The sequence below is a fragment of the Mandrillus leucophaeus genome, unplaced genomic scaffold (assembly GCF_000951045.1).
Source record: "Mandrillus leucophaeus isolate KB7577 unplaced genomic scaffold, Mleu.le_1.0 Scaffold92, whole genome shotgun sequence".
NCBI classification, from domain to species: Eukaryota; Metazoa; Chordata; class Mammalia; order Primates; family Cercopithecidae; genus Mandrillus; species Mandrillus leucophaeus.
Window position 1 is genome coordinate 2494183 of NW_012110030.1, and position 24722 is coordinate 2518904.

The window sequence follows — 24722 nt, forward strand, 5'->3', positions numbered from 1 at the left end:
ATTTACATAACTGATTCACAAATACCACATACATCTGTTACTATATGACTTAATGATAGCTATGTATATCCAAATAAAACATAACTTAAAAAATAAGGCATTAATTTTTCCCATTTCAAATCATCACAAAATGTCATGTGATATGGTCTAGAAGTACACCTGTCAACAAGCATTTGTTTTTTGACCTGACTCCCATAGTAGTATGTGACCACCTAAGTAAATATTTCCCAGAAAACAATTAGACTTATACTACTGCTTTTTATTATTGAATTCTCTTCCGGAAAAAAGTGCAGCGTACAGACAGCAAAGGGCACCAGTTCCTGCTTGGACTCAAACAGAGTCTGTGATTACTCACGGGGCAGGTGGGTACCTCATGCTTCCTGCCCTTATCTCTTACATGGAGAGAGGTGATAAAATACAACGAGTTCCTTAAGATACATGCTTATAGATACAGATTGGAATGGAAGATTCAAATCATCAAATGAGAGGAGATTTTGGCTTTCTATCACTTGCTTTATCAGCTATTTTACAGCATGGATAATTGAATGATGGCAGTGTTCACACACAAAAAAATAATGATGGATATTTCTTTCATTCTTTATAACTGTAAAATAGGATAGGCAATTTAATGGGTTATGGTTATGAACTTCTTTCATTTGTCCTTTATTTTCTCAACCCTCTCTTAATGCTGGAATAAAATGAAATGGAGCCTTTTAAAAACAAGTTTTTCAAAGGAGAAGTGTTCTGAAGGAGTTTCTTTTTTTAAGAGTCAAGATAAGAGGTTATGGGGGAAAAACGCTATTCCAGGGACAGAAGAGAAAGGGTGAAAATAATTAATATAAACCCCCAAAAGGGAGCTAGATGGGTAGGAAAAAGAGTGAATGGAAATGAGATTATCAGATTAAGCATGTAAGCAAGAATCAAAATGAAGATACTCTTTTTAGATTTTGAAGGCCAAGGTTATAGGGACAGGGAAAGAGAAGCTATCTTGTAGTAGAGGCATGAGATCACCTTCACAGTAGCATTTCAAAATATAACACACCACAAGGAAAACGAGAACGTGGATTAAAATTTTATGAAAATAAAATTTGGACTGGAAAAGAGTAAAAATCTATATAAAGGGAAGTAATTTTGAATTTAGTCATTTTAAATGTTTAAGAAAGGATATTATATGCTACTTTTTATAAGTTCATATTTATATTATAATTATAATCTGAAGACAGAAAGAATTTATAAGAACAATTACTAATGTTCTCTAACTGATCGGCCAGTGACCTAGGGGAAAAAATCTTATTAGAGATTAGATGTTAGAGGTAGAAATAAAATGGAAAAAGAGTGGCATATCAGAAAAATGTGGGTAGATATAGATTTGCATTCTAATTGTAGTCAAAGACACTACTCAAATCAACACATGGGCATAGTAAGACTCAGATTATATTTTTTAAAAAAGGAATATGGTACCTTGGCATCCCTTTTTGGATACATACACGAATTCACCAGTGAAGATGTGGAATAAGAGTTAGAAGAAAAATTGGGAGACGATTCATTCTCCACCCCTCTCTTTTTGTTTCCCTTCCTTAATCCTTAATTTTCATGTGCTTTTGCCAAATTTTGAGAAATAGCCACAGGGAGCTATCTCAACGCTTGTGCAAATTAGATTTATGATATGTACAAATTGTAAAATCATGATAATGTTTCAAAAAACATGTTGAAATTGAGCAATTATCTAAAACAATCAAATGAAAGCTTGCATGGAATTATTTACTTGTGAATGCACTAATGCCTCAATTGTTATGAAAAGTGCTTATCTGCATAAAGCAGCTCAGAAGACTGGAGGCCGGAATAGATGCATGTTGGACAACAGAAGTCTATACCAAAACTGGATAAGATTCCAAATAGTACAGTCTTTACATTTTGATCTTACTGTAATGTAAACACTTTTCCAGAAATAACTGAAATGGCACTGAAGTATTTCTACTAAAATCAACCACCAAAGGACCATAGAACAATGATCAAGTCTTCAAAAATAAGACAGCCTCTAAAATTGCAACAGAAATATTGGGTAAACCTACCTTTTATAAAGAAGAATAGCAATGACAATGCAGATGATAAAGACCACTGCAAGGACAGGGCCTACAACCCAGATCAAGCCTTCTTCTTCATCCGTGATTGGCTGTGGATCCAGATCCATTGACACCACGGGGTCGGAGTAAGGGCTGGTTGCATACATCTTCTGAGGAAAAGCAGAGTCTATTTCAGTGATAAAATAATGAGTTTCTACAGAGTACCTTTAACAGCAGAAGAAGCAAAAAATCAAGGAAATAGTGAATTTAATGAAAAGTGTGTGAAGCAACATCAGCAAAATAGAGGGGAGGGGAGAGGAGAATAAAGAAAAGAAAGGAAGGAAGAGGTTTTGTAAATACAAATTTCCTTATAGAGTGAAATACTTTATAATAAAGTAATTTTGATAGTACAAATTACTTCATAGACACTTTTTCATTGGGCTCTCTATATGGCGTATTAAATGATCCTATGAAGCGTAAAGTACCAGTAATTAACCAGTTGCAAAATGTTTACTGAACATTTACATTGGGCCAAAGTGTTAGATGCTATGTGAAAATCAAGAGAAAACTTAGAGTTCCAGCCCACAAGGCATTATAATACAGTTAAGGAAACCAAAGTACATATTTACGTTCAAAAATAAGTCAGTATTTAATTAAATGTGAATGTTGGTAGTCGTTAGTACTACTGTGCTTCTTAGTGCTTGGTACTACTTAATACTACTGCATATTAGTTAGGAAATGGAAGCCAAACAATGAACAAATAAAGTCTACAATTTCAAAAGGGAATTCCATAGTTCAAATTACAGATGTGAGATATGCAGAATTGATGATACGGCTTTATAAAATATAGAATTTTTAGAACTTAAAAGAATTTAGCAGTTCTCATTTAGTTTTATTACAGTTATTGCTCAGAGACTGGTATGTCTGTTCTCAACAGACAATTCATAATATATTTTTCAAAAATACAGTTACTTGGAGAAAAAATGGACTAAATACCGATGATTTTTATTTCTATGATATCCTATCCCATTTAGTTCTGTCCTATTTTAGCCTATATTAGGAAAACATCTTGACTCTACCTGCCCCCTTCAAGTCCTTATCTTCTACTTTCCAATCCAACAGAAACTAATCCATATCCACTAACTGCTCTGCTTCTACTACTCACTCCTCATCTCTTCTCACTCCAACAACACCACTGGTCCTTTTTTTTTTTTTTCCATTTGCCAAATCTAATTGCCTTTATTTACTCTTTACCTTTCCAGACAACTTTTCCAGATTTGCCACAGTGGATCAAGCCTTCTCTAAAATTTTTATCTCTGACTCTCTTAATTTTGTACTAAACCAGTCCTGTCCTCATCTTTCCAACTGCTCATGCCCTGCTGAGTTAATTGCCTCTGACTCCATCCTATAGACCAATATTCTTAAAAAAAAAAAAAAAAAAAAATTATACAGATGGAGTCTCACCATGTTTCGAACTCCTGGTCTCAAACTCCTGGTCTCAAACAATCCTCCAGCCTTGGCCTCCCAAAGTTCTGAGATTATAGGTGTGAGACACTGTGGCTGGCCCTGAACCCAAGTTCTTACGTTCTATTCTCTACTAGCATCTCTTGTCCTCTCTTATCTGGCAAGGTTAGCCCAAGCTTTAACTCTCAACTTCCATGAAGAATATGTCTCTTCATTAATGTTCCTAAACTCAGATACTCTCTGAAATCCCAGATCTTCATTTCCAATCATTTCTAGAGACCCCCTACATATATGTTCAAATTAAGTATGAATTTAATTTTTTCCAGATACTACTTCCCTTCCTCCTGACTTCCCAAATTCTCTCATCCTCTCAGTATCTAGGAATGGATACTGATTTTACCTTACAGAAACAGGAATAGACTGGAAACACTGATTTTAGCTTATCAGTGACCCCCAGGTCCATCTGCTCTCCTTCTAGTCTCACTTTTCTTTAGGACCTTACTTATGTGCTCCTAACCATACCAAGTTTCTTCCTTCCTCTAATAGTCTCCACTGCTGCTAGAGGTATCATCCTAAACTGCAACTATAAAGCCTTCAAGAGGCTCTCTTGTGATTCCCAAATAAAACATAGATAACTTAGCACGATTCTCAAGGGCATCCACAATTTTACTGTAAACTTGCTTACAACACACAACACATTCCATCACAGTGGGCTTCTTGCTACTACTCCCTAAATGCTCTATTCTTGCTCCTCAACTCCCTCACAAGTTCCACAACATTTAGCTCCTGAAATTGAACAACAACTCTCCAGGCCCCCACTTGAATACTGCCTCCAGTGAAACCACCCCTTTTTAACTGACTGGCAGTGATCGGTCATTCCCCTCTAAAAAAAAAAAAAAGGTACAAATAATACAGTTAAATTTTTATTTAGTCCTTATTTTTTTTTTTGTTTTTGTTTTTAATGGCACTCACCAAACTCTATTTTGGCTTTTTATTTGTATACATACTTCATTTTCTTTGGTGAAACTACAAACTCCTAGAAGGCAGGGATTTATATATTTTTTGTGTTTATATGCTTAAAGCAGCTAGCACTGAACCTTGTACTTAGTGGGTTCTCAACAAATCTTGGCTGAATAAGACAAAAAATGTTCATCTTTTCAAATGACTGAAACTGTCAAGACATCAGTATATATGCTCATTTTTCATGATCGGTACATATATTTAAATGTTTTAACCTGCATCTTTAAAAAATTTAGTTTATGGCATCTATTCTGAATTTAAGTACAATGAGCTCGGCCATCAAGCAGGAGAACAGATGTCCCACTGAATGCTTGTATACTACTCTTCTTTCTCATTTTCCTCATTGTGCCCAGGAAACAGACTGACTAGATTTTCAGATTTTCTAATGCATTAAAAGAAGATGGAATCCCAGTATGTATGTCCAAGCCTCTCAGAGGCAGCAAAAAAAAAAAAAAAAAAAAAAAAAAGGATGTATATGGTATAAGGATTGACACAAAGGACTTGGCAAAGAACTATGTATTTAAGTAACATGATTCTTTATATCATTGTTTTGGTTTATATGATACCCAATCCATTTTGTAGGCAATGCTAAAATAGTTTGGTAGACAGAACTAGGCAAAACTGTCCGATTTGAAATTCTTTACCAAGAACCTTTAAGATAATAATCATGGTCCATTGAGATGGAAGTTTAAGCACAGGTTTTCCCAAAGAACACAGATTTCCAACCCATTCAAGAAACAGAGATGTATGAAAATGAAAAGAAAACGAAGTCATAAAATGATACCAGCCTCATGAAAAATATAATTTCTTATGTATGGGAGTAAGAGAAGAGATTAAATTTTGGATCATTCCAAACCAGTAATCTGACATTCTTAATGTGAGACAATAGATTAGGGGATAGCTTGTGTCTTTGAGAGGGAGGGAAAAGCGTTTTCTCTTTGCAAATTACCAGTCTACCCTTGGAACATTGTTATAATCTGTTATGGAAATTTGAGGCTTACACAAAGGCTTTATTATTACAAAACAACTCTAGCTGGATACAAGTCTCTTCCAGGCCTGAAAATATTTATGATATATAAAGGAAATAAATATCATATATATTTGGAAGCAATGCTGAGAAAGATGACAGAATAAAGGGGCAACTTCATTAACACATGTTAATCTTAATTCTATAATTAATAAGCAGATGACATACTAAAGAAAGGGGCAGATTCTTCATCAGTTGTGACCTATTTAGACACTAGCGGAAGACATCAGAAACCAGAGTGTGTAGTTCAGTGGTTCAGTCTGCAGGATCGAATGAGATTCCTCTCCTTTGCTAGATTCTCTGATCTACCTCAATGCTCTAAGTGTGCTTTTTGAAACATTCCTAGAGCTATTAAAAGAAAATTCCTCTCAAATATTTAAAAGTCATTTTTGAATAAAAGAAAAAGATGATTTCTTAACATTTCATTCCCTTGATGTTCTGCCTTAAAACCTTCAACTAGAAAGAGAAAGCATATCTGTACATTAAAATTCCAGGAGGGCCATCACTTTGTTTTCAAATGACATTCTGAGCACAAAGGTAAACCAGGCAGAGGGGCTGCCTTTGTGTTTTGATTTTCCATGGGATAATTCTTTCAGTCACTCGAAGAGAGGCCCCACTGTATACCCTAACACCTGATGTGGAGAAATCTTTGATACATCATGAGCTGCTTCTATTCAGGAAATGACTGGCTCAGAGTTATCACACCTGTCTTATATAGACGCCGATTACATAAATGAAGTTTAGAATATGTATATTAAATGTTCATGTGAACTGCCACTTCAAAATTCACCCCCTTCCTATCTACAATAGCTCTCCCCCACCTTTTTTTTTAAATATTCAAAGCAACTGAAACATAAAATGACATATAAGCAAGATGGATTACATAACAGAAGAAAATTCATTATTTAGAATACCTTAGGAATGCTCTCTTTTATTAAATTATTTTATAACTTTCTCAGCTGTTCACTGATAAAGTCACTCATAAATTTCTAGAATTAAAGAAGCTGTTGTATTTGCCTCTTTCTAGATAGACCTTCCTCATGAATCTAGGTAGAGGCACTATAGTCTCACTTGGCAAATATAGGAGAATAAATACAATCACCCCCAAAGCCAATATTTTCAGAAATACGCCATGTTGAATGGCTGAGCTTGTGAGTTCCCATTGCAATCACAGGGGCTAATGTAAATCAGGTATTATGCAAGATGAGAGCAGTCTCCTTTTCTTGACAGCAGTCATTTTGAAAGGATGAGGGAAGGAGATTGTGAGCAATGCTGGTTCTAACACGATAATATTTGTGTTACATCAAAAGGTATCAGGAACCATGTCCTATTGGTCTGGAACTTCACAAAGTAGAGGGCCACGTAAACTTCCTTCATCAGAGACACAGTCTCATTTGTAATTCAGTCTTGGGGAGTATATTCAGCAATGTCCAAAGAGTCGGCGGCCTGTTATTACACTTAAGTTAATAACAGTTCATGAGAAATAGAGGATGGATATACCTACAAATCCCTAAATAACCACATTCCAGTGAAAATGTATAAGCATACCATAGGAAAGAGATGCCATCATAATTAACTTACAGACTCTGCATGTTCCATTACTGCTAACACAAAGAAGACATATTCTTGACCACTTTGGAGTTGCTTGTTTGTAAATCCACCATAATGCTTGTCATCCCCCAGGGTGAACTCAGTGGGAAGGACATCAAAGTGAGCGGCTATATATGGCTTTAATTCAACTTCTCTCCCATAACGGATGCTTCTGCGCTTCCTAGATATCTCCTTAAGCAGCTTAAGGAAAAAAGGGAGAAACAGAAAAAGAACTGTAAATAATAACCCAACTTATTGATAATTTAATGAGAGAAATTAATTCAGCACTGGGAACAAATCAGATGCAATTTGTTCACATTTCATATAGCACATCAGCGTCACTAAATCTCAGTTCTCTCAATATTTGAAATGCTTCTCTTCCTGTTAAGGTAAGATACTGGACTGCTATTATAAGGTCTAGGCTATAAACACGGGGCAATTAGATCCTTTACTGTAGCTCATTTCATTTCCTACACTAATGAAATTCTCTCGAAGGGCAATAGTGCATCATAACTTGTCTAAGGAAAAAAGTCAGCTTGATTCATAAAAGCCTTGCCTTGTAGGGGATTTATTAAACAAGTAGTAACCTCAGACAAAGACATCTAAATCTTTAAATATAGCCGCATTTTAGAAGAGGTTAGTGCCAGTTTAGATTGCTTTTAGTAATTAGATAATTCATATGACACAAATTCCCTCAAATCAGCAGAAGCAGAATCCAACAAACAATTTTTAATATACACATATTAAATAGACATTGTTACTCATTTACCAATTTCTGGCTTGACTTAGCTCCCTGGTTAGGCAATTGGAGTGCACTTCCTTATACTTGATCATGGAGTCAACTTTTTCTAGAATCGACCTTTCTTGGGAGTGTGTATATCTTGTCAGATAATATAGGCAAGGTAGATGAAAATTAATTTTAGTACTACCTTGAAGAAAACACACATGCACATGTATATACAGATCCTTCATGTATTTCTAAAGAAAAGAGGTAGAATTTATTTTTGGATAATCTATTGTTTTTCATTGACTCCTTTATTACAAGAAAATCATACTAACAGTGGTTATGAACACTGATTTCAAAGTTACCTTGACATCCAATTAAAATTGGTATTTCACAGGGCTTAACAAAGGAAAGATCTATATTAGTCTGGGATGCCTGTTGATCTAAGCAGCAATCTTTTTGCCAGTTTCTCGGAAATAATTTTTTATTTTATTTATTTTAATATCTATGTATTAATAGAAAAGTCTACATATTTGAGGACGAACTGGAAAATGGAATGGACCCTGTCTTCATCTTGATAAACAAAATTAAGATACTGATGGAAACGGTGCAGCAAAACTAATTACTATTCCTGTTTTTGTAAATAGAAATGATCTAGTGAAAGCCAAAGTAGTGATCTCTACTTAGTAGAATGAGAGCCTGGCATGATCAAGGCTAAGCTTCTGTGATAAAATGGCTTCAGACTGTTTATAGGATAAACACTGAATCCTTCTGTTAGGAATCTGATGGTACGTTACAGTCCCTTCTACACTGGGAGTAGTAAATCTGTTCAGCTGGTTCAAAATTGTATCCTAAAAATGTTAAAAACCGGTCTTTCAGTTATAGGAAAATTTTTGCCGACATTATTTTTCAATAATATTTAATTTATAACGTGCTAAAATTTTCTGTTAATTTGAGTTTACTGATGCAATTAAAATTACATGAAATGTGAGCTGTTTTCGGAAAACCACGGTAGATTGGGCATCACTTGATTAGCAAATTTGGACCATCCCATAATAAATTCAGTTATGCTGATCAATTATGCACCAACTGGCCAGTAAAAACACAAGGCCAGAAAGTTAGCACTGTCTTTCAATCTTGTTGTCAAATTTAGCTTTACTTATAATAAGGATAATTATAACAATAACAGTTTTCATTTATTAAGCAATTACTGAGTGCCAGACACTGTTCTAGGGATCCTAAACATGCATCAGCTCCAATTTACTCCTCATAATAACCCTATAAGCATGGCTACTATAATCCTCATTTTATAAATGAAGAAACTGGGGCACAATAGAAAGTCTCAATATATAATTAGACTCCATTAGTGAAATAAAATGAAATTCCATGCTAGAGATTTTTTCAACGATAATTTAATTTACTTAATTATTATACAATATCATAAGGAAATATAAGTTTAAGTTCTGATACTCTAAATTGTTCTAACTCTGTGTATTTATACATATAATTTTTATGTATCTGCTTATATCAAGACAGATGAATGTGTTATTTCTTTTTTCTTGATTCTTTTCATATGCTAATTTAAAAAAAAATCTGATGCCAAATATTTAATGCAATATTATAATTGAAGTGTCATTACACAGGTTATTGTTGATATGTAGTAAAGGATAGTAGCCTATTACACCAAGAAGGAAAATGCACTGCAGATGTGCCGAACAGCTTTTTAAAGTTGGGTAATCAAAAACATTTATCACCAGTTGTTTATGTGACTGTGTCCCCTCTTCTACTTCACTGATCAAACCCTACCTTGATTTTATTCATATTGCAGATGCAGTTAATAGTCATAATTCATCCATATCATTGTCATTCCCACAATCACTTTCTGCTAGGATTTCTTTAGAAGAATTATAGGAAGTAATTCAGAATAAAATATTTGAGCTTTTGGGTATTCTTAGATCCAGTGCCGTCATTCATTAAAGTCAAACCTGGAACATCACTCTGCCCCTTTAGGTTGCTCTAATCTCTGTAGGGTGCTTCCTATGTCACAGGTCAAATGGTTCAAATGGGCTCAGATGACACCAAAGTTAGCCAGCATGTTACAGTTACAACCACAAATGACCACATTATTTTACGACAAGCCTTTGAAGTACAATGCAATGAAAAACTCATGATATATTACATGACCTGCTCTGAATTAAATATCACTAACATTTTGGGAGTCATTCTGCTCCAAATTCATTTTGACTATCAATGTCTGCTCTGCCCAGTTTGACCTTGACAATAGGAGTTTCAGTTTATAAATTTATCATGTGGAGAGCATCCCCGTAACAAAGGATAAATGAACTCAGAAGATAATTTTGAGAGTAATACTGTTTGGAAAGCCTCTTTCAATTTTTTATGGGCCTAGGTATGAGGCATACGTGTGGAAATTCCCTTAGGCCACTATTCTATTCAATGATATGGTTCCAACAATTTGAATTATAGGCCTTTCTGAAAAATTACTTGATCAAATACATTTAAGAGAGGAACACTGCTTTGTCAAACCTGGCAGTACCAAGCTATAGGTAAAATTACTATAATGCTTTTATTATCCATGGTAGAAAAAAAAAAAAAAAGCAAAAAACTGTCTGTAGGGATCAAAAACTGGATGAGTAAGCATAAAGTGAGGCCATAGCCTACTTTCATTTGTTCCCCTCCACAATGGTTACAAGATTATTGAGGTAATTCCAGAAGATATATCAAGGACTTTACTTCTTTATCAGAAATAATTTTCATTTTCCAGTCAATGCATATCTTATTTCTTCCACCATTAATTCTACAATGTGGTCTCAATTATATCAGTAAAAAAAGTGGGAAACAACCCATCCCAACCCCAAAATTTTGAATTAATAAAATGTTCTTTATCAAACTATTATACAGATTAATGCACCACAACTTGGATGATTAAAATGACCCTTTGTTATGGGAATCAGCAGCAGAGACCCATAGAATTTAATTGCAAGAAAGTTCAAAGTCATATAGCCCTATACTTTAATCCATTAGTGTTGCTGTGCATTTTGGAGGTTAAAACGTGGCTATAAAAGAGAACCACTTTCTATTACTTACTACCAAATGGTTTTACTTCTAAGGAAAGCTTATTATTTAAAAGTATCTGATGTCATTTTGGCTTGGCTCTCAATGTCTTAAAAACTTTTTTTTAATAGGTAGAACAATTCATAGATCTACAAGTTGCCTTTGCACTTTAAATCCCATTCCAATTTAAACGGAATGATGACACTTCTGTAATTCAGCTGAGAACCAATTAAAATAGTAAAGAATGTATCAAGATTAACTGATTAGTCAGTTGCAAGTAAAATCATGTTTGGCTTCAAAATGCTTAGAAAAGACCAGCTGATCATTCTGCATTTTCAGTTAAAGGATTACTATTTTCTCAATATCGCAGAATAATGATTTTGTTCCTTTACCATCAACACAAAACAATTAAATTAATAACATATCTAAATTACTTGATGACATTATTGAAATAATGTCTCATTTCACACAGCCCCAATGCTCATCTAATCACTAGTGACAGAAAAGCATAGGCCTAACCTTGAACTCATCTCCTCATCTGAACTTGATCAAATTTAATTCAGATAAATGAAGCCAGTGATAACATAAATCCCACTTCTAGAGATGACATATGTCTGCCAAAGAAAGCTAACAACCTTTCTGGTCAGATCACAGTCTCCTTTGTACAGACATAGATATGAAATAAACATCACCTCTCTGTAATGTAGGTAGGGAATTTATTCTTTTCCTTGCTCTGTTTGTACTAATTTGAGGTAGAAGAGATACCTAGAAATAAAAGGTTGTACTACAAGATGTGGCCTATGCTATAAATAAACCCAATAAACTAAAATCTCATGTTTTCCAAATGGGGGCATTACGGTTATTTGCCTTATGAACTGATTGAAAACAGCATCATGTTAAAATAACAAAGGCTCTTCCATATTTTCAAATGTGAATTCTACTCATTAACTTGCTGTGGTCCTCTGGGCATCTAGCTCAACACTTCTGGATCATATTTTCTTATCTAAATAGAAGTATGTAATAATTATGCCTTGTTCTTCATGTTATGCATTACCTTTCAAAAATGTCCTTACACAAGAAGAGTACCAATTATAATGCACCTGCTGTTGCAAGATTTTGGAAATCCACATTATATGTTTAGTATTTGTTGTTTCTTGTTCTATATATGTTGCTTTGCTTACAATTTTGTGATTTGTTTTGGTTTCTCTATTGTTAAATACATTTTTGACCCTGAAAACCTACAGAATATAGAATAAGGCAAACACTTGGTAATCAACAGAATTCTGCAAGAAACTGGTCAAGACCATATATAGTAGGTCAGATGAACTCTGCTGCAAATTGCAATTTGGTGTTTGTAACAGCCTCAGCAACTGTTGCACTAATGAAGGGGACCTTGGGATTTATATCAATGGTGATTAAGTCTTTGCTGACAATTCACTTCACCTTCCACACCTCTGCATCATGTTTTACAAGGGGCAAGGGGCAAAATATTAAGGCCAACAAATATTAGACAGGTTGTAAGCTTTATTGCAGCTTAATGTTTTTTATTTAAAGCCAAAGGATCTTTGTTGGGATCCCCAGGGGTTAGCATGCCCACAGTACTGAACCATCCAACCAGCTAGGTATGGAGAAGCCAGCACCCAGATTAGATCCTGAAAGGCCTCAAAGGGAGGGGGTGGATATGCAGCAAATTAAATAACTAATGAAAGACATAGCCAACAATAACATAGTTACCTCATCTAATTCCATTTCATCTGGACTCTCCCATGGCTTGATAAATTTCCCGCGAGATTTCTTCAAAGGCACGATTATTATGTAGTAACCTCTGCACAAGAATGAATAGATAAAAGTTAGGTTAGTTCAAAAGAGGAAAACGTGGATATACCCTTAAATCTTCCACAGAACAGTAAGGCTGAAGGCAAATTATGGATATGGGGTGACTTGTCCATTTTTTACATCAATGACAAATAACCACCTGTTTGTTCAATTTTAAAAACAACATGGGAAGACGTGACGTTTATGTGTGATTGCAATGATCTTGTATGGTAATATCATCATGGTTGACTGCTCTTTATTAGGTATCATAAACAGAGCAGGCACAGTTTTTTAGGGCCCTGGTGCTGGACACATACAAAGCTGGAATATTGCAATCTACCACCATGAGCTGCTGAACCAAATATTTTCTATGACATTAATTTATAAGAAGATGTTTTTAAAAGGGGGGTGTATAAGAAAAATTCTACTCCTAGCTCACATAAATACCTATTAGTACTGTTGTTTATACAAACCTAAAATGCTTCTTTATTTGAATTAAAATTTTTTAAGTAACAAAAATTAGGTATAATTGCATAGAGTAAGACGTTAAAAATTCCCTTCTTTTTCTACCCATCAAACTGCAAACCTTAAGGTAAGTACCTCAGAAAATTGGAGAAAATCACAACTTAAGGGCCTTCGAAATAGCTATCAATATAATGACATCTATACGAAAAGACAAAAGTAACTGAATCCTTGCACAGAGAATGGTCAACTAAAATTTAAGGAATGTATAAAGGCACCCATCCACAAATAGGTATGGGTTATTTGCAAAGCTGTTTTGTCACTTCAGTATAGAATATACTCTGCTTTCATATTGCTGTTTAGGGATTCTGCTCATACTGATCTTTAGTAGTAACTATACAAGGACTTTGAACATATTGTATAATAATAACATATTAATCACTTCCTACTTCTCAGGTACTATATTAAATGCATAATCTGGTTTTGTCCTCCTATACAGAAATTCTTTCAGCAAAGCCTAGGTATAGCCTATAAAGCTACAAGGATTGGTCACAGGCAAAAAAGACAGATCTGTAGCAATTAAATAATTGCCAAATTAAAACAGATAGTAATGGGATGCAAAGTTACATTTATCTTAATGGTGGCAGCGATCTGTTTCTTTTTCTTATTTACTCTATGTATCATAATGTATTTTCTAAGGACTCCATACACTTCATGGAGATTTACTGTGAAAATGAACACACACACGGACCCAAACATACCCACATACCTTTAAAAGAGGAGGCCACCACACAGGACAAAGAAACAAGAGGAAGGACACTCCCAACCCTATGTCACACTGAATCAGAGACCAGTCACAGAGACCACAGAGGCCAGGAAGGCCTCTTTCTACTCATCTCAAAGCAAAACCTGTAACAAACTCAGTAAACTCTCTGTGATTAAAAACTCTGTTTCCATTAAGGGTCTAGAGCAGAGCTGTCCGGTACGGTATCCACTGGCCCCTGGGGGCCATCAAGCACTGCCAATGTGACTAGCCCAAACTGAGACCCTCTGCAAGTGTAAAAGATACATTGCATTTCAAAGACGTAGCATTAAAAGAAAGTGTGAAGTATCTCAGTAATAATTTTTAAACTAATGATGACATGATAAAATAATAATCTGGATATATTAGGTTAAATAAAATAAATTATTAAAATTAATTTCACCCACTTTTTATTTTTTCACTGTTGCTACTAGAAAACTTAAAATGTCACATGTGGCTTTCATTATATTTGTTGGACAGCACTGCTCTAGAGCGTTCTGGAAAAGAATATGGCACTTGGAGATATGTCTGGTTGAGAGTTTGGGTTGATCTTGAGCTTAGACCCAAGAATCTCAGTTATATATTCTGAAATATGTGAGTAAAAAAATACCAGGCTGTGATATGGGGGGAAATACACCGAATGTGCTCAGCACAGTGTGTATATAGCAGTAAATAGATGCCAGCTGCTACTGGCTAGTATGAACATCACGGTTGGAGAGATGCATCTGAACTATCTTGTTCAGTAAGACTCCATGAAATTCCGTGAGCTGCAGGTTAAAGAACTTGTCAAACTTCTTTTCCCCCTAATCGAGAATTCAAGTCAAACCAGACAATTACACCACAATCCTTTCTCCATGGTGCCCTGAGCAACTAATCAACAGATACACAGGATTACACCACCTAGCCATTCATTTTCTTTACCACAAATAATCATACTGATCAAGGAGGATGAGGAGAAGGCAGAGTTGGAGTGTGTGACAGAGACCAATATCTTTTATTTTATGATCCAGAGTAAGCTTCCCCCTCTTCCTGTCCTCCCACTACCTGAAGGATTTGCCAAACAAGCCCATCATGTTAAATGAGTATGGAGGAGAATGACAGAGCTGCAACTGAGCGTACAAAATCACACTGCAGATGTGCTTGATAAACACACTTGTCAAGGAACCTCTTGCTTTTCACTACCAACTGCTCGAAGTCAGAAGAGCTCTACACATAAAGCAATGATACTGCATATTATCAGAGCGCTACCATTGTCCTCCTTCAGAATCCCGTAAATCAAGGTTAAGCTGATGAGTTTCATTAATTTTTTTCTTCTGCTTTCATACTTTGATTTGCCATTCTTGTACATGAAAAAAAAATCCATTCTTTCTTCGGCACCACTCCCCAACTACTCTTTTTACTTGTGGCTGGGATAAGAATTGAACAGCCTCCCCCACAGCAATTAATTAACGGTACGGCCAGATATCCCTAACCTTTTTTCTCCAGTGATCTCTAAAGCATTCATCTAGGGCAGTCAAAGTGAAGCTTGCTTCAAAGCAGCTCTCGCACATTGAAAGAAATAGGGCAGGGGCAATCTGAAATTCTGTATTATACAAAGCTTCGCCTCAGTCTAAATCCACACATTTCAACTGTGCTCGCTGCAACTATAGCTTTGTAAACATCAACTTCCTTGCTTTACCTGCAACCCGTCTCTCCCCTGAGGGTCCTGCTTCCTTTGCAGCTTTCTCATATGGCAGCTGTGGATTTATCCCTCCTCCCCTACCCATGAACCTCAGAGTCAGGGTTTGGGATTTCTTTCCTGGCTTCCCATTTTTGCAGGTATTTTTCTTCCACCTTCTTGCTTTGGTAGTAACAAACCCCTTCTTTTTTGAAGTGCATGCAATCCAGCTATATTATGATCTTCTCTGGCTGAGTTTGGCCCTCTAGTACCTCCCCCAGCATCTCCTTTCTCTCAGGGAAGATTCTTTTGCAGGGTTCACGGCCTTCTTTTTTCTCCAAACTCTACCATCATCCTGGGTGATTTCAACCCTCATAGGTCTGGCCCATGTACCACTGAAGCTCTCAGATTCAATTCTCCCTTTCCAAAGCCCGTCTCCTCCACCCTACCTTAGCTGAAATCTATGCTCTCCATTCTCTCTGCCAGAATCCAGGGAGCTGAACACAACTTGAGAAATAAAGCACAGGGCAGAATAATGCCATAAATTGAGAATCAGCAAACCCAGTTAGGCCTTCAACACGGCCTGGCAATCTTACCACTACCTAGTTTCCCAATAACTTCTCCAATTGCCTAGTCCTTCCATTTTCCACAGTAACGTCCTCACTTTCTGCTCTACTTTGAAACCTTGGACGTTCAAACCTCCCCATTAGAAGATGGCCTCATCTCTTACGTACAGAGAAAATGCAAAGATTCAGACAATTATTCCCTCATCATCTGTCACCAAACTACAAGCCTATCTAGATCTGTAAACAAACCATAAATTTTCTTTTGGTAAAGTAGAAGGGCTGGCCCTACTTTTGAAGGCCATTAACTATCTCTTGAATTGTTTTCCATCTTCTCACTTTCTTAGGAAGTTTACCATACATTGTACTCCTTCTCTCTCATATAGCTCAACTTCTCCTTCCTCATTTGATCCCATCCTTTAGCTTTCAACCATGTATAAATATGTGCAATACAGAGAACAAAACAAACCACATCCCACTCTAGTCACCTCTCTCTCTCCCACCCCTGACTGCCAAAATTCTGCAAATAGCTGTGTGTTCCTGCTGCTCCCACTGCCTCCCTTTCGCCTCACTTCCCGGCTGACTAGGCTTTAGCGCCTGCCTCCTCACTCCACCTCACTGCCATTGCCAGGGTGCTCAGTCATCTCCAGAGTGTTACATCAAAAGGGGAGTTTTTGATGCTTTTCTGTCCTTCTTGACCTCTTAGCAAACGTTTTAAGATGTTAACATTCTCGATGAAACATTGAGCCCTTTCTCTGTGATATTCTTCTGTTATTTCTATGTATACCTCTTTCCACACTAACCTTATTTCTGTAGCAGAATTTGTCATCTGTGGCCCAGCCACAATGGTGACATTCCTCAAGGTTCTGGCCAAGAACTTCTATCCAGACCCTATTTTCATCCTAGATCTCATTCCAGCTCAGGGCATCATTTCTTAGCTACATGCAAATGATTTCCAGATTCATATCTTTAGCCAAGAATGTTCTTCTGAATTCCACTGGTTTATCTGACTTTAACTTAATGTCTCCATTTGGAGTTCAAAAGCACCCAAAATTTACTGTGGTTAAAATAATATGCCTTGCAAAATAAATCCTCCCTAATATTGCATTACAATCCATTTCAGTGCACAAGCCAGAAATCTAGGTGTTATCATTGACAATCTGCTTTTATTCTCTTCCTGTGTCATACTCAATCTATTGCCAAGTTCTATCACTTCCAAACCCTATCTCCAGTGCATGTGCTTCTCTCCATCTCTACTGCCACTCTTCTGGCCTCATTCCATGTCGTATGCCCAGACTGTGACCTTACTCTCTCAACTCTCTCTATTGACTTTAGCCCCTTTCTAGTGCAGTCTCTGAAATTTTCAATTCACAGTACAAAATTTGTTGTGCCATTTCCACTTTTTAAAACATTTCAATGGACCCTCATTTCTCTTAGGATAAAGACTAAAAGGTATCAGAAGGCCAGCAGGATATTGCCTGAATCCCTCTGACTGTGTCCTCTCAGCTATATATAGCCCGATAGGCTTTCAGTTTCTTGCATTTACCTTAGTCCAGCGGTTCCTAACCATTTTGGCACCAAGGACTGGTTTTATGGAAGAAAATTTTTCCATGGACAGGGCGGAGGTTGGGGGGATGGTTTCAAGATGAAACTGTACTACCTCAGATCATCAGGCATTAGATTCTCATAAATAGCCAGCAACCTAAATCCCTCAAATGTGCAGTTCACAATAGGGTTCATGTTCCTGAGAGATTCTAATGGCACCACTGATCTGACAGGAGGCGGGGCTCGCTCCAGTGGTAATGCTCCCTCCCCACTGCTTATCTCCTGCTCTGTGGTCAGGTACCTAACAAGGTTAGGAACTGGTACTTGTCCATGGCCCAGGGGTTGAAGATCCTTGCGTTAGTCCATTCTGTCATTAAATCATTGATCATTCTGTTCCACCTGCCTAGAACTTTGTCACTTCCACCTAGTTAACTATTCTTTTTCCTTAAATATCTATTAACCGATTATTTTCTAAGCGAAATCTTCCCTGATTTTTATTTACACCAATTACCCCCATTATACGGTCTCTGTGGACAATTTTTAATCTATAAATTTTCTTATACAACAAATTTATATATTTATAAGCACATTACTAAAGCAGACATACATATAATACCCCCAAAATTTGCTTAACTTTGCCATTTTATCATGGAATTATTCTTCCACTGCAAAGAAAGTGGGTACAATAGGTGGCTCTCAGGAATTAACATCTCTCCTAAGTCAGGCAGTCAAAAATATTTGGCAGTTCTTCTCCATCAGAATTTTCAACTCTCAGTCTCATCAAGCTTTTTCTCCTTTCTTCAAATCAGCAATGGCATGCCCAAATAGAGTTTCTAGAAAACATAACTGCTTATTGCAAACATTCTTTTCTTTACTGGCCTACTCGTGACCCTTGTTCTAATCTCACAGGACATTAAGGAAGATAAGATGATTCAGATATGAGAAGTGAAATGGGTAGCTAATATGTGCCCTATAAATTCATATCAACCAAATCATATGAACTGAAAGAACTTGCTTGAAATGAAAAAAAAAATAAAAAAATAAATTGCTTTTGGAGCTAGCTTTATTTTTGGGTAAAATTAAACTCAACATTCTGCTTTGCCTGTCTGCCTCAAGCCTGTAGTTTAGACTCAAAACAGCTTTTCAACACAGACTTTAACTATTAAAGTAATAGAAAAATAAATAACTTCAGAATCAATATATCTGGAAAGCCCTTGACTACTTATAAAGTAAGCTGTGTTTTCCCAGTCTATTAGATTTAATTAGATAAGTTAAATCTAACCTTCAGAGTTTTAATTATATTAAGTAAAGTTTTACTAATTTCATTTAACATGTTATCATCAAGGGGCTCAGTTCCCCATAATTATATGGGAAGGCAAGCTCTGGTCTTTGTGGCAGTCCCACCTCGAATTCAGTCAGGCTTTTTGTATTAGTCTGTATTAGCATTCTCAAACATGTTAATTAACTGGGAGGTGAAAAATCCATCTAGGAGTTTAATGATGAATGTCATTCCTTGCATAAGCCTCCTGCTTTACCTCTCCTTAAATTCTCATGGTAACCCACTGACTTTATTGCTTCATGACACTAAACACACACTTCCGTGATCTGTACCCAAGCATATATGCCTGGTCACTCCTAGTTCTCAGGTTTCTCTGGGGCAGTCCTGTTTATGTCTACTTCTTTTGGAGTTTTAATCAGTTATCAATTGACCTAGAAAAAAAAAAAGTTCTATTTTGACCAATAAACTTAGGGTCACAGAGGCAGGGCCTGTGGTTCAGAATGTGGGCTCTGGAGTCAGGCTGCCTGAATTCAAGTCTTTCCTCTCTGGTTTTGTGTTGTGGGCTGGGGCAAGTCAGTCTATATTGTGTGTTCCTCGGCTATAAAATGAGGGGCACCCTTCCTGTGACGATTACATCAGTTAATGTGTGTAACGTCCTTTGCATAGCACCTAGTTTGCCCTCTGTTCCTATTAACTACTACCAGTATCAGCTGTATGATCTTGGCCAGGACACTTAGTACCATTGGGCCTCATTTTACTCATATGTAAATTAGAGGAAGAATACCTACCTCACAGGGTTATTGTGAGTCTTAAATGAAACCTAATATCCTCAGTAAATTGCAAAGTACTATACAAATTTAAGCCTTTACTACTTTAACTCACAAACACATGATTAATTACTCTTCATTAAGCTGCTAATAGTGGAACACAAATCTTATGAAGCAACCCTGTAAGCCATGCTTCCATAAAAATCTTCTTGTATAAAAGAAGAAGTTGAGAACAAATTAGTAAGACCAAAGAAATTTAAAATTTCATAAAATACCCTTATTCTTCATTTCCACTTTTTATAAACATAAAATGGTTGTTATAAAATTAATTTACACTGAGTACCTTCTGGTAGTTTTTCTCTTAGTATAATCTATGTTGTGCATTTTTTAAATACCCAGGGTAAAATTCTGCTCTATGAAGTCACAGAAGTTCCCTATGTTATTACAACTTGCTTCTGATCTGCTAGATCTGACTGGCATGCTGCTCCCCAAATCTATTTAAATAGAAGGTTTAAGCACCACAGAATTCCTGATACCAGAACTTGCAGCATCCTTAAGGATGTTACAAAAGAAATTTAGCCTTTCTGTGAGGGAACTCTCCTAATTTGGCACACAAAAAATATAAAAACCAAGTATGAAAGTAAAGAGATGTTAAATTAATTAGAAATCATTGAACACTTTTGTTTTTAGGTGGTGAGGAGTTAAGGAGTAGGGGCTAAGATCTCCTGATTAACTTGGCCAGAAATGAAAGCACGGTTTCTGTTGGTCAACAAAACAGGTGTCAATCACCAAAACTGCATTTTGCTTGAAAACAAATAGGAAGTATTTTTCTGGACAGCTTTCATCTAAATAAAAGTTAGCAACCTGCCCACAGTTCTGGAATGAGTTCTGTTTCTTCCTCACGTTTTTCTCACAGAATACTGAATAAAAAGCCACAACCTTTCCTAATTTCTAAACTTGCCAACCACTGCAAGTGACACAACCCGGCACAGAGCTTCTTGTAATACCTGACCGCGCTACATTAACCAATCTAGAAAACAGGAACAGTAACCTTACAATATTATCCCTTTAAGAATTCTACTAAATAGAAATCATCTAAGGTTTTTCACTAAAAGATTTGCTTTTCATTTTCCATTTCTTTGATACTTTTCCCACTCAAGTACTTTCCTGGTTTAGTCTTTCACTCATGTCTTCCCCTAAGTGGCTGTAATATATTTCTGAGAATCTTTAATTCATTTCTAGAAAACAAAAAATGTCCATAATAGTTTGCTTTCTTTTTCTGTTTCATAATGGTCTCATTTCTGTGATGTCAAAGTTACCTTTTTCCTGACTCCCATTTCAAATATAGAAGGGGAAAGTGCATAAAACAAACAAACAAACAAACAAACAAAAAACTGAACAAGCTAAAAAAGAAAAAAAAACTGACAAAGGTAGAAAACATTCTGCAATATTCGCAACTCCTTCAGAAACTGGAAAATGAAACTAAAGTTTACCACCAATGGGCTAAAAGTGCCAATTTCCAGCAATAGCTAACACATTTTATCAAGACAATTTGGTGAACAGCCTCTTAAAGGTCATTTTTTATATAAATAAAAGAAAGTATTGAAAACTAAATTAATAGTAAATGCTGAAGAATATACTATACTATTTTCCTCTCTCAATTGCTCTTTTCTTGAAGAGACATGCATGATTTTTAATGGAATGAATTTATAGTCTATCTTTTCCCTGTTCTTTCATTATTTGTAACTTTTTCACCTTTCTTAAATCTTTCTTACGCTATCAGACTCAGATTAGATATGATCACTTTCAGGAGGCCTCCCCTGACACCCAAGTTGGGCTAAAACTTGATATTTGTGTTTCCACAACACCTGGCAGTACTCACCCTATTATATTCACATTATCTAGTTTCTGAATCAATTCTCTTACTATCAGGTAGGACTTAATCTCAGTCATTTTTCTATTCCCAAAAATAGCACTGACAAAATAGTGTGTATAGAATATATATTTGTTGGATGCCAGCAGGAAAGTCTTAAGAGGCAGACAAGTACAATGTGGCCAAATAACAATTGCTAGTCTTTCTCTTGCCTCTGCACCATCAAAGACGCTCTATCCTCTGAGTGAACGGCTGTCTTTCTACTCCTACTCCCATGGCCCAGCTAACTTCCTGTCACTTTTTAAGCCTCAGCTTAAAAAGCCTCAGTTGTCACTTTCTCTAGGATTGCTGAACTAATAAGCCGGAGTTAGGAGCCTCATCTACAGCCTGCCTTATCTATCTAATTTTCTCTATTATAGGACTCTGCTTCAGTGAACTCTTTGCTTGTCCAAATTTTCCAATCAACTATGTTGTATGAGAACAGTGAGAAAGAACACACCGTCACTATTAAATCCCTGAAACATTAACATTGACTGCTACTAGGGTGGGTGATCAAGAATTAACTGATATTTCTATGGACTTGATGGTTTTATAGGTAAATACTTATCCCCAAACTCATCGAGTTGTACACATTAAATATGTACAGCTTCTTACATATCAATTATATTTCAATAAAGTGGTTTTAAAAATTCATAAATATACTTTATCTGTCAAGATCAATTAATAAACATTCAGAATGAATACACAAATCGATGAATATAATCCCACTGTCATACTGAAATTTGTTGGGATAAAAATTACGCAAATACTCAATTCTCATTTTCAGATTTCTGGATTATAGAAAAAGAAGGGCTGGGCGCCGTGGCTCATGCCTGTAATCCCAGCACTTTGGGAGGCTGAGGTGGGTGGATCATGAGGTCAGGAGATCAAGACCAACCTGGCTAACATGGTGAAATCACATTTCTACTAAAAATACAAAAAAATTAGCCAGGCATGGTGGTGGGCTCCTGTAGTTGCAGCTACTCGAGAGGCTGAGTCAGGAGAATGACATGAACCCAGGAGGCGGAGCTTGCAGTAAGCAGAGATGGGGCCACTGCACTCCAGACTGGGCGACAGGATGAGACTCCATCTCAAACAAACAAACAAACAAACAAAAAAAAAAAACAGAAAGAAAGAAAAAAAGAGTAGACAAATGTGAAGACCTTATTTTACACTGAATTTATTTTAGGAATAATCTTTTAGAAATTCTTTTCACTGAATTTATTTTAGTAATAATCTTTTAGAAATTCTTTTCACTGATTTTAGTAATAATCTTTTAGAAATTCTGTCACCTAGTTGAAATTCATCAATTATTTTATCAAATAAACAATAACTGAAAGTTTACTCAGGAAAGGTTGTTTTAGGATGTGTATCATGTCTGAATTTATTAATTATACCTAAATTACACAAATTATACTATTTTAAAACTTCTTATTTCTTATTTTTTAATACCTGATTTTCTCAGCCATCTGCTTTAAGTTTTCTGGAGTTTGGGGAGTTTTTGACCACTTTTTGAATTTTTCTCCTTCTAGAAAATCCCTTTGCCATCCTGCTCTGGCTCAGTTCTCCTCTTAGATTTCCAATAATCCCTCCCCGTGTCCTCTACTGGCTCTCTTCTTCCTATTAACTGAGACCTTTCTTTTAGTCTTTTGCTTCACATTTTCCCCTCATTGCTTCAATAATTCTGTCTTCTTCCATGAAACCATTGCTACTTAGTTAACAACTCCTAAATGTATATCTATAATCGATTTTTTTTTTCTTTTGAGACGGAGTATAGCTCTGTCGCCCAGGCCAAAGTGCAGTGGAACAATCTTGGCTCACTGTAACCTCCACCACCTCCTAGGTTCAAGTGATTCTCTTGCCTCAGCCTCCTGAGTAGCTGGGATTACAGGCGTGTGCCACCATGCCGGGCTAATTTTTGTATTTTTAGTAGAGACGGGGTTTCGCCATTTTGGTCAGGCTTGTCTCAAACTCCTGACTTTGTGATCTGCCCGCCTCAGCCTCCCAAAGTGCTGGGATTACGGGCATGAGCCACCATGCCTGGCCATCTTTAATCTTAATAACTTCTCTAAGCCCACATTTCTAACTAGGTATTTCACTGATATTTCATATTAATACACCCAACATTAAACTCATTTACTTCTGAATGTTTTTATCCTTTAGGATGACAGCATCATTCATTGTCATCCAAGCTCAGACCTCAGAGCCATATTTTACTGTCTTGATCTCATCATTAAAACAATTTATGCTGTACTACTATTCTAGTGTATCTCATGTCTGCCTCTGCATCCTATTTCCATCATCATCACCTTCCTTTAGAATCTTGTTATTTGCCTAGAGTCAACTAACTATGTGACCACCTCCCAACAATTTTCTCTACCACTATCTCTATGGTGCTCCAAGTCTATCCAACTTCCAACAATGCATGAGCTATGGATAAATGCCTCTCTGCTTGACCTTCAAACCTGGCATAGCAAGTTTCATCTAAACTTGAGGGTGTGAGATACAAGAAATGAGAAAGGATTTATTCTTATTCCAAACAGGTAGCACAACAGATACTCAACAAATATTTCCTAAAATGGAATTTTATTATGTATTACAGAAAGGGTATCATGCCACTCTCCTGTATAAAGAGCTTTAATGGTTTCCCATTGTCTAGAGGATATAGTTTTCACTTCAGGGTTTACCTTTGGCTCTTGTATGCCTCCTTCTTCCTTCTCTTGTCACTTGTGGCCAGGCACTCTGGGATCCAGCCGTATGGCACCATTGGGTGCCTTTAGTAATGGGCCTATGCACATACCACTCCCTTTGCAAATAGTCTCTCTTTTATTATTTGTATGACTCCTATTTATCCCTTAAGATTAAGGGATCAGAAACTTCCTTGACCCATTCTGAATCAGCTGCTCTTAAGATAAAGCATAATTCTGTCATTAACGCTTACTACATCTGTCTGTTTCTCT

The 24722-nt window shown here is 36.3% G+C and overlaps 1 protein-coding gene across 7 annotated transcripts in view; it reads right to left on the bottom strand.

The window, feature by feature from the left end:
* PTPRD (protein tyrosine phosphatase, receptor type, D) overlaps positions 1 to 24722 on the bottom strand; it is a 462557-nt gene that overhangs the window by 161707 nt on the left and 276128 nt on the right. For 6 of the 7 annotated variants that reach the window (XM_011969903.1, XM_011969901.1, XM_011969904.1 and 3 more), the window contains 3 exons: positions 12695 to 12785; positions 7156 to 7365; positions 2073 to 2233 (listed from right to left, as the gene is read on the bottom strand). In XM_011969903.1, coding sequence (XP_011825293.1) covers positions 2073 to 2233; positions 7156 to 7365; positions 12695 to 12785 — 462 coding nt within the window. The remainder of the gene's footprint in view (positions 1 to 2072; positions 2234 to 7155; positions 7366 to 12694; positions 12786 to 24722) is intronic. The other variant, XM_011969898.1, reaches the window with a different exon arrangement.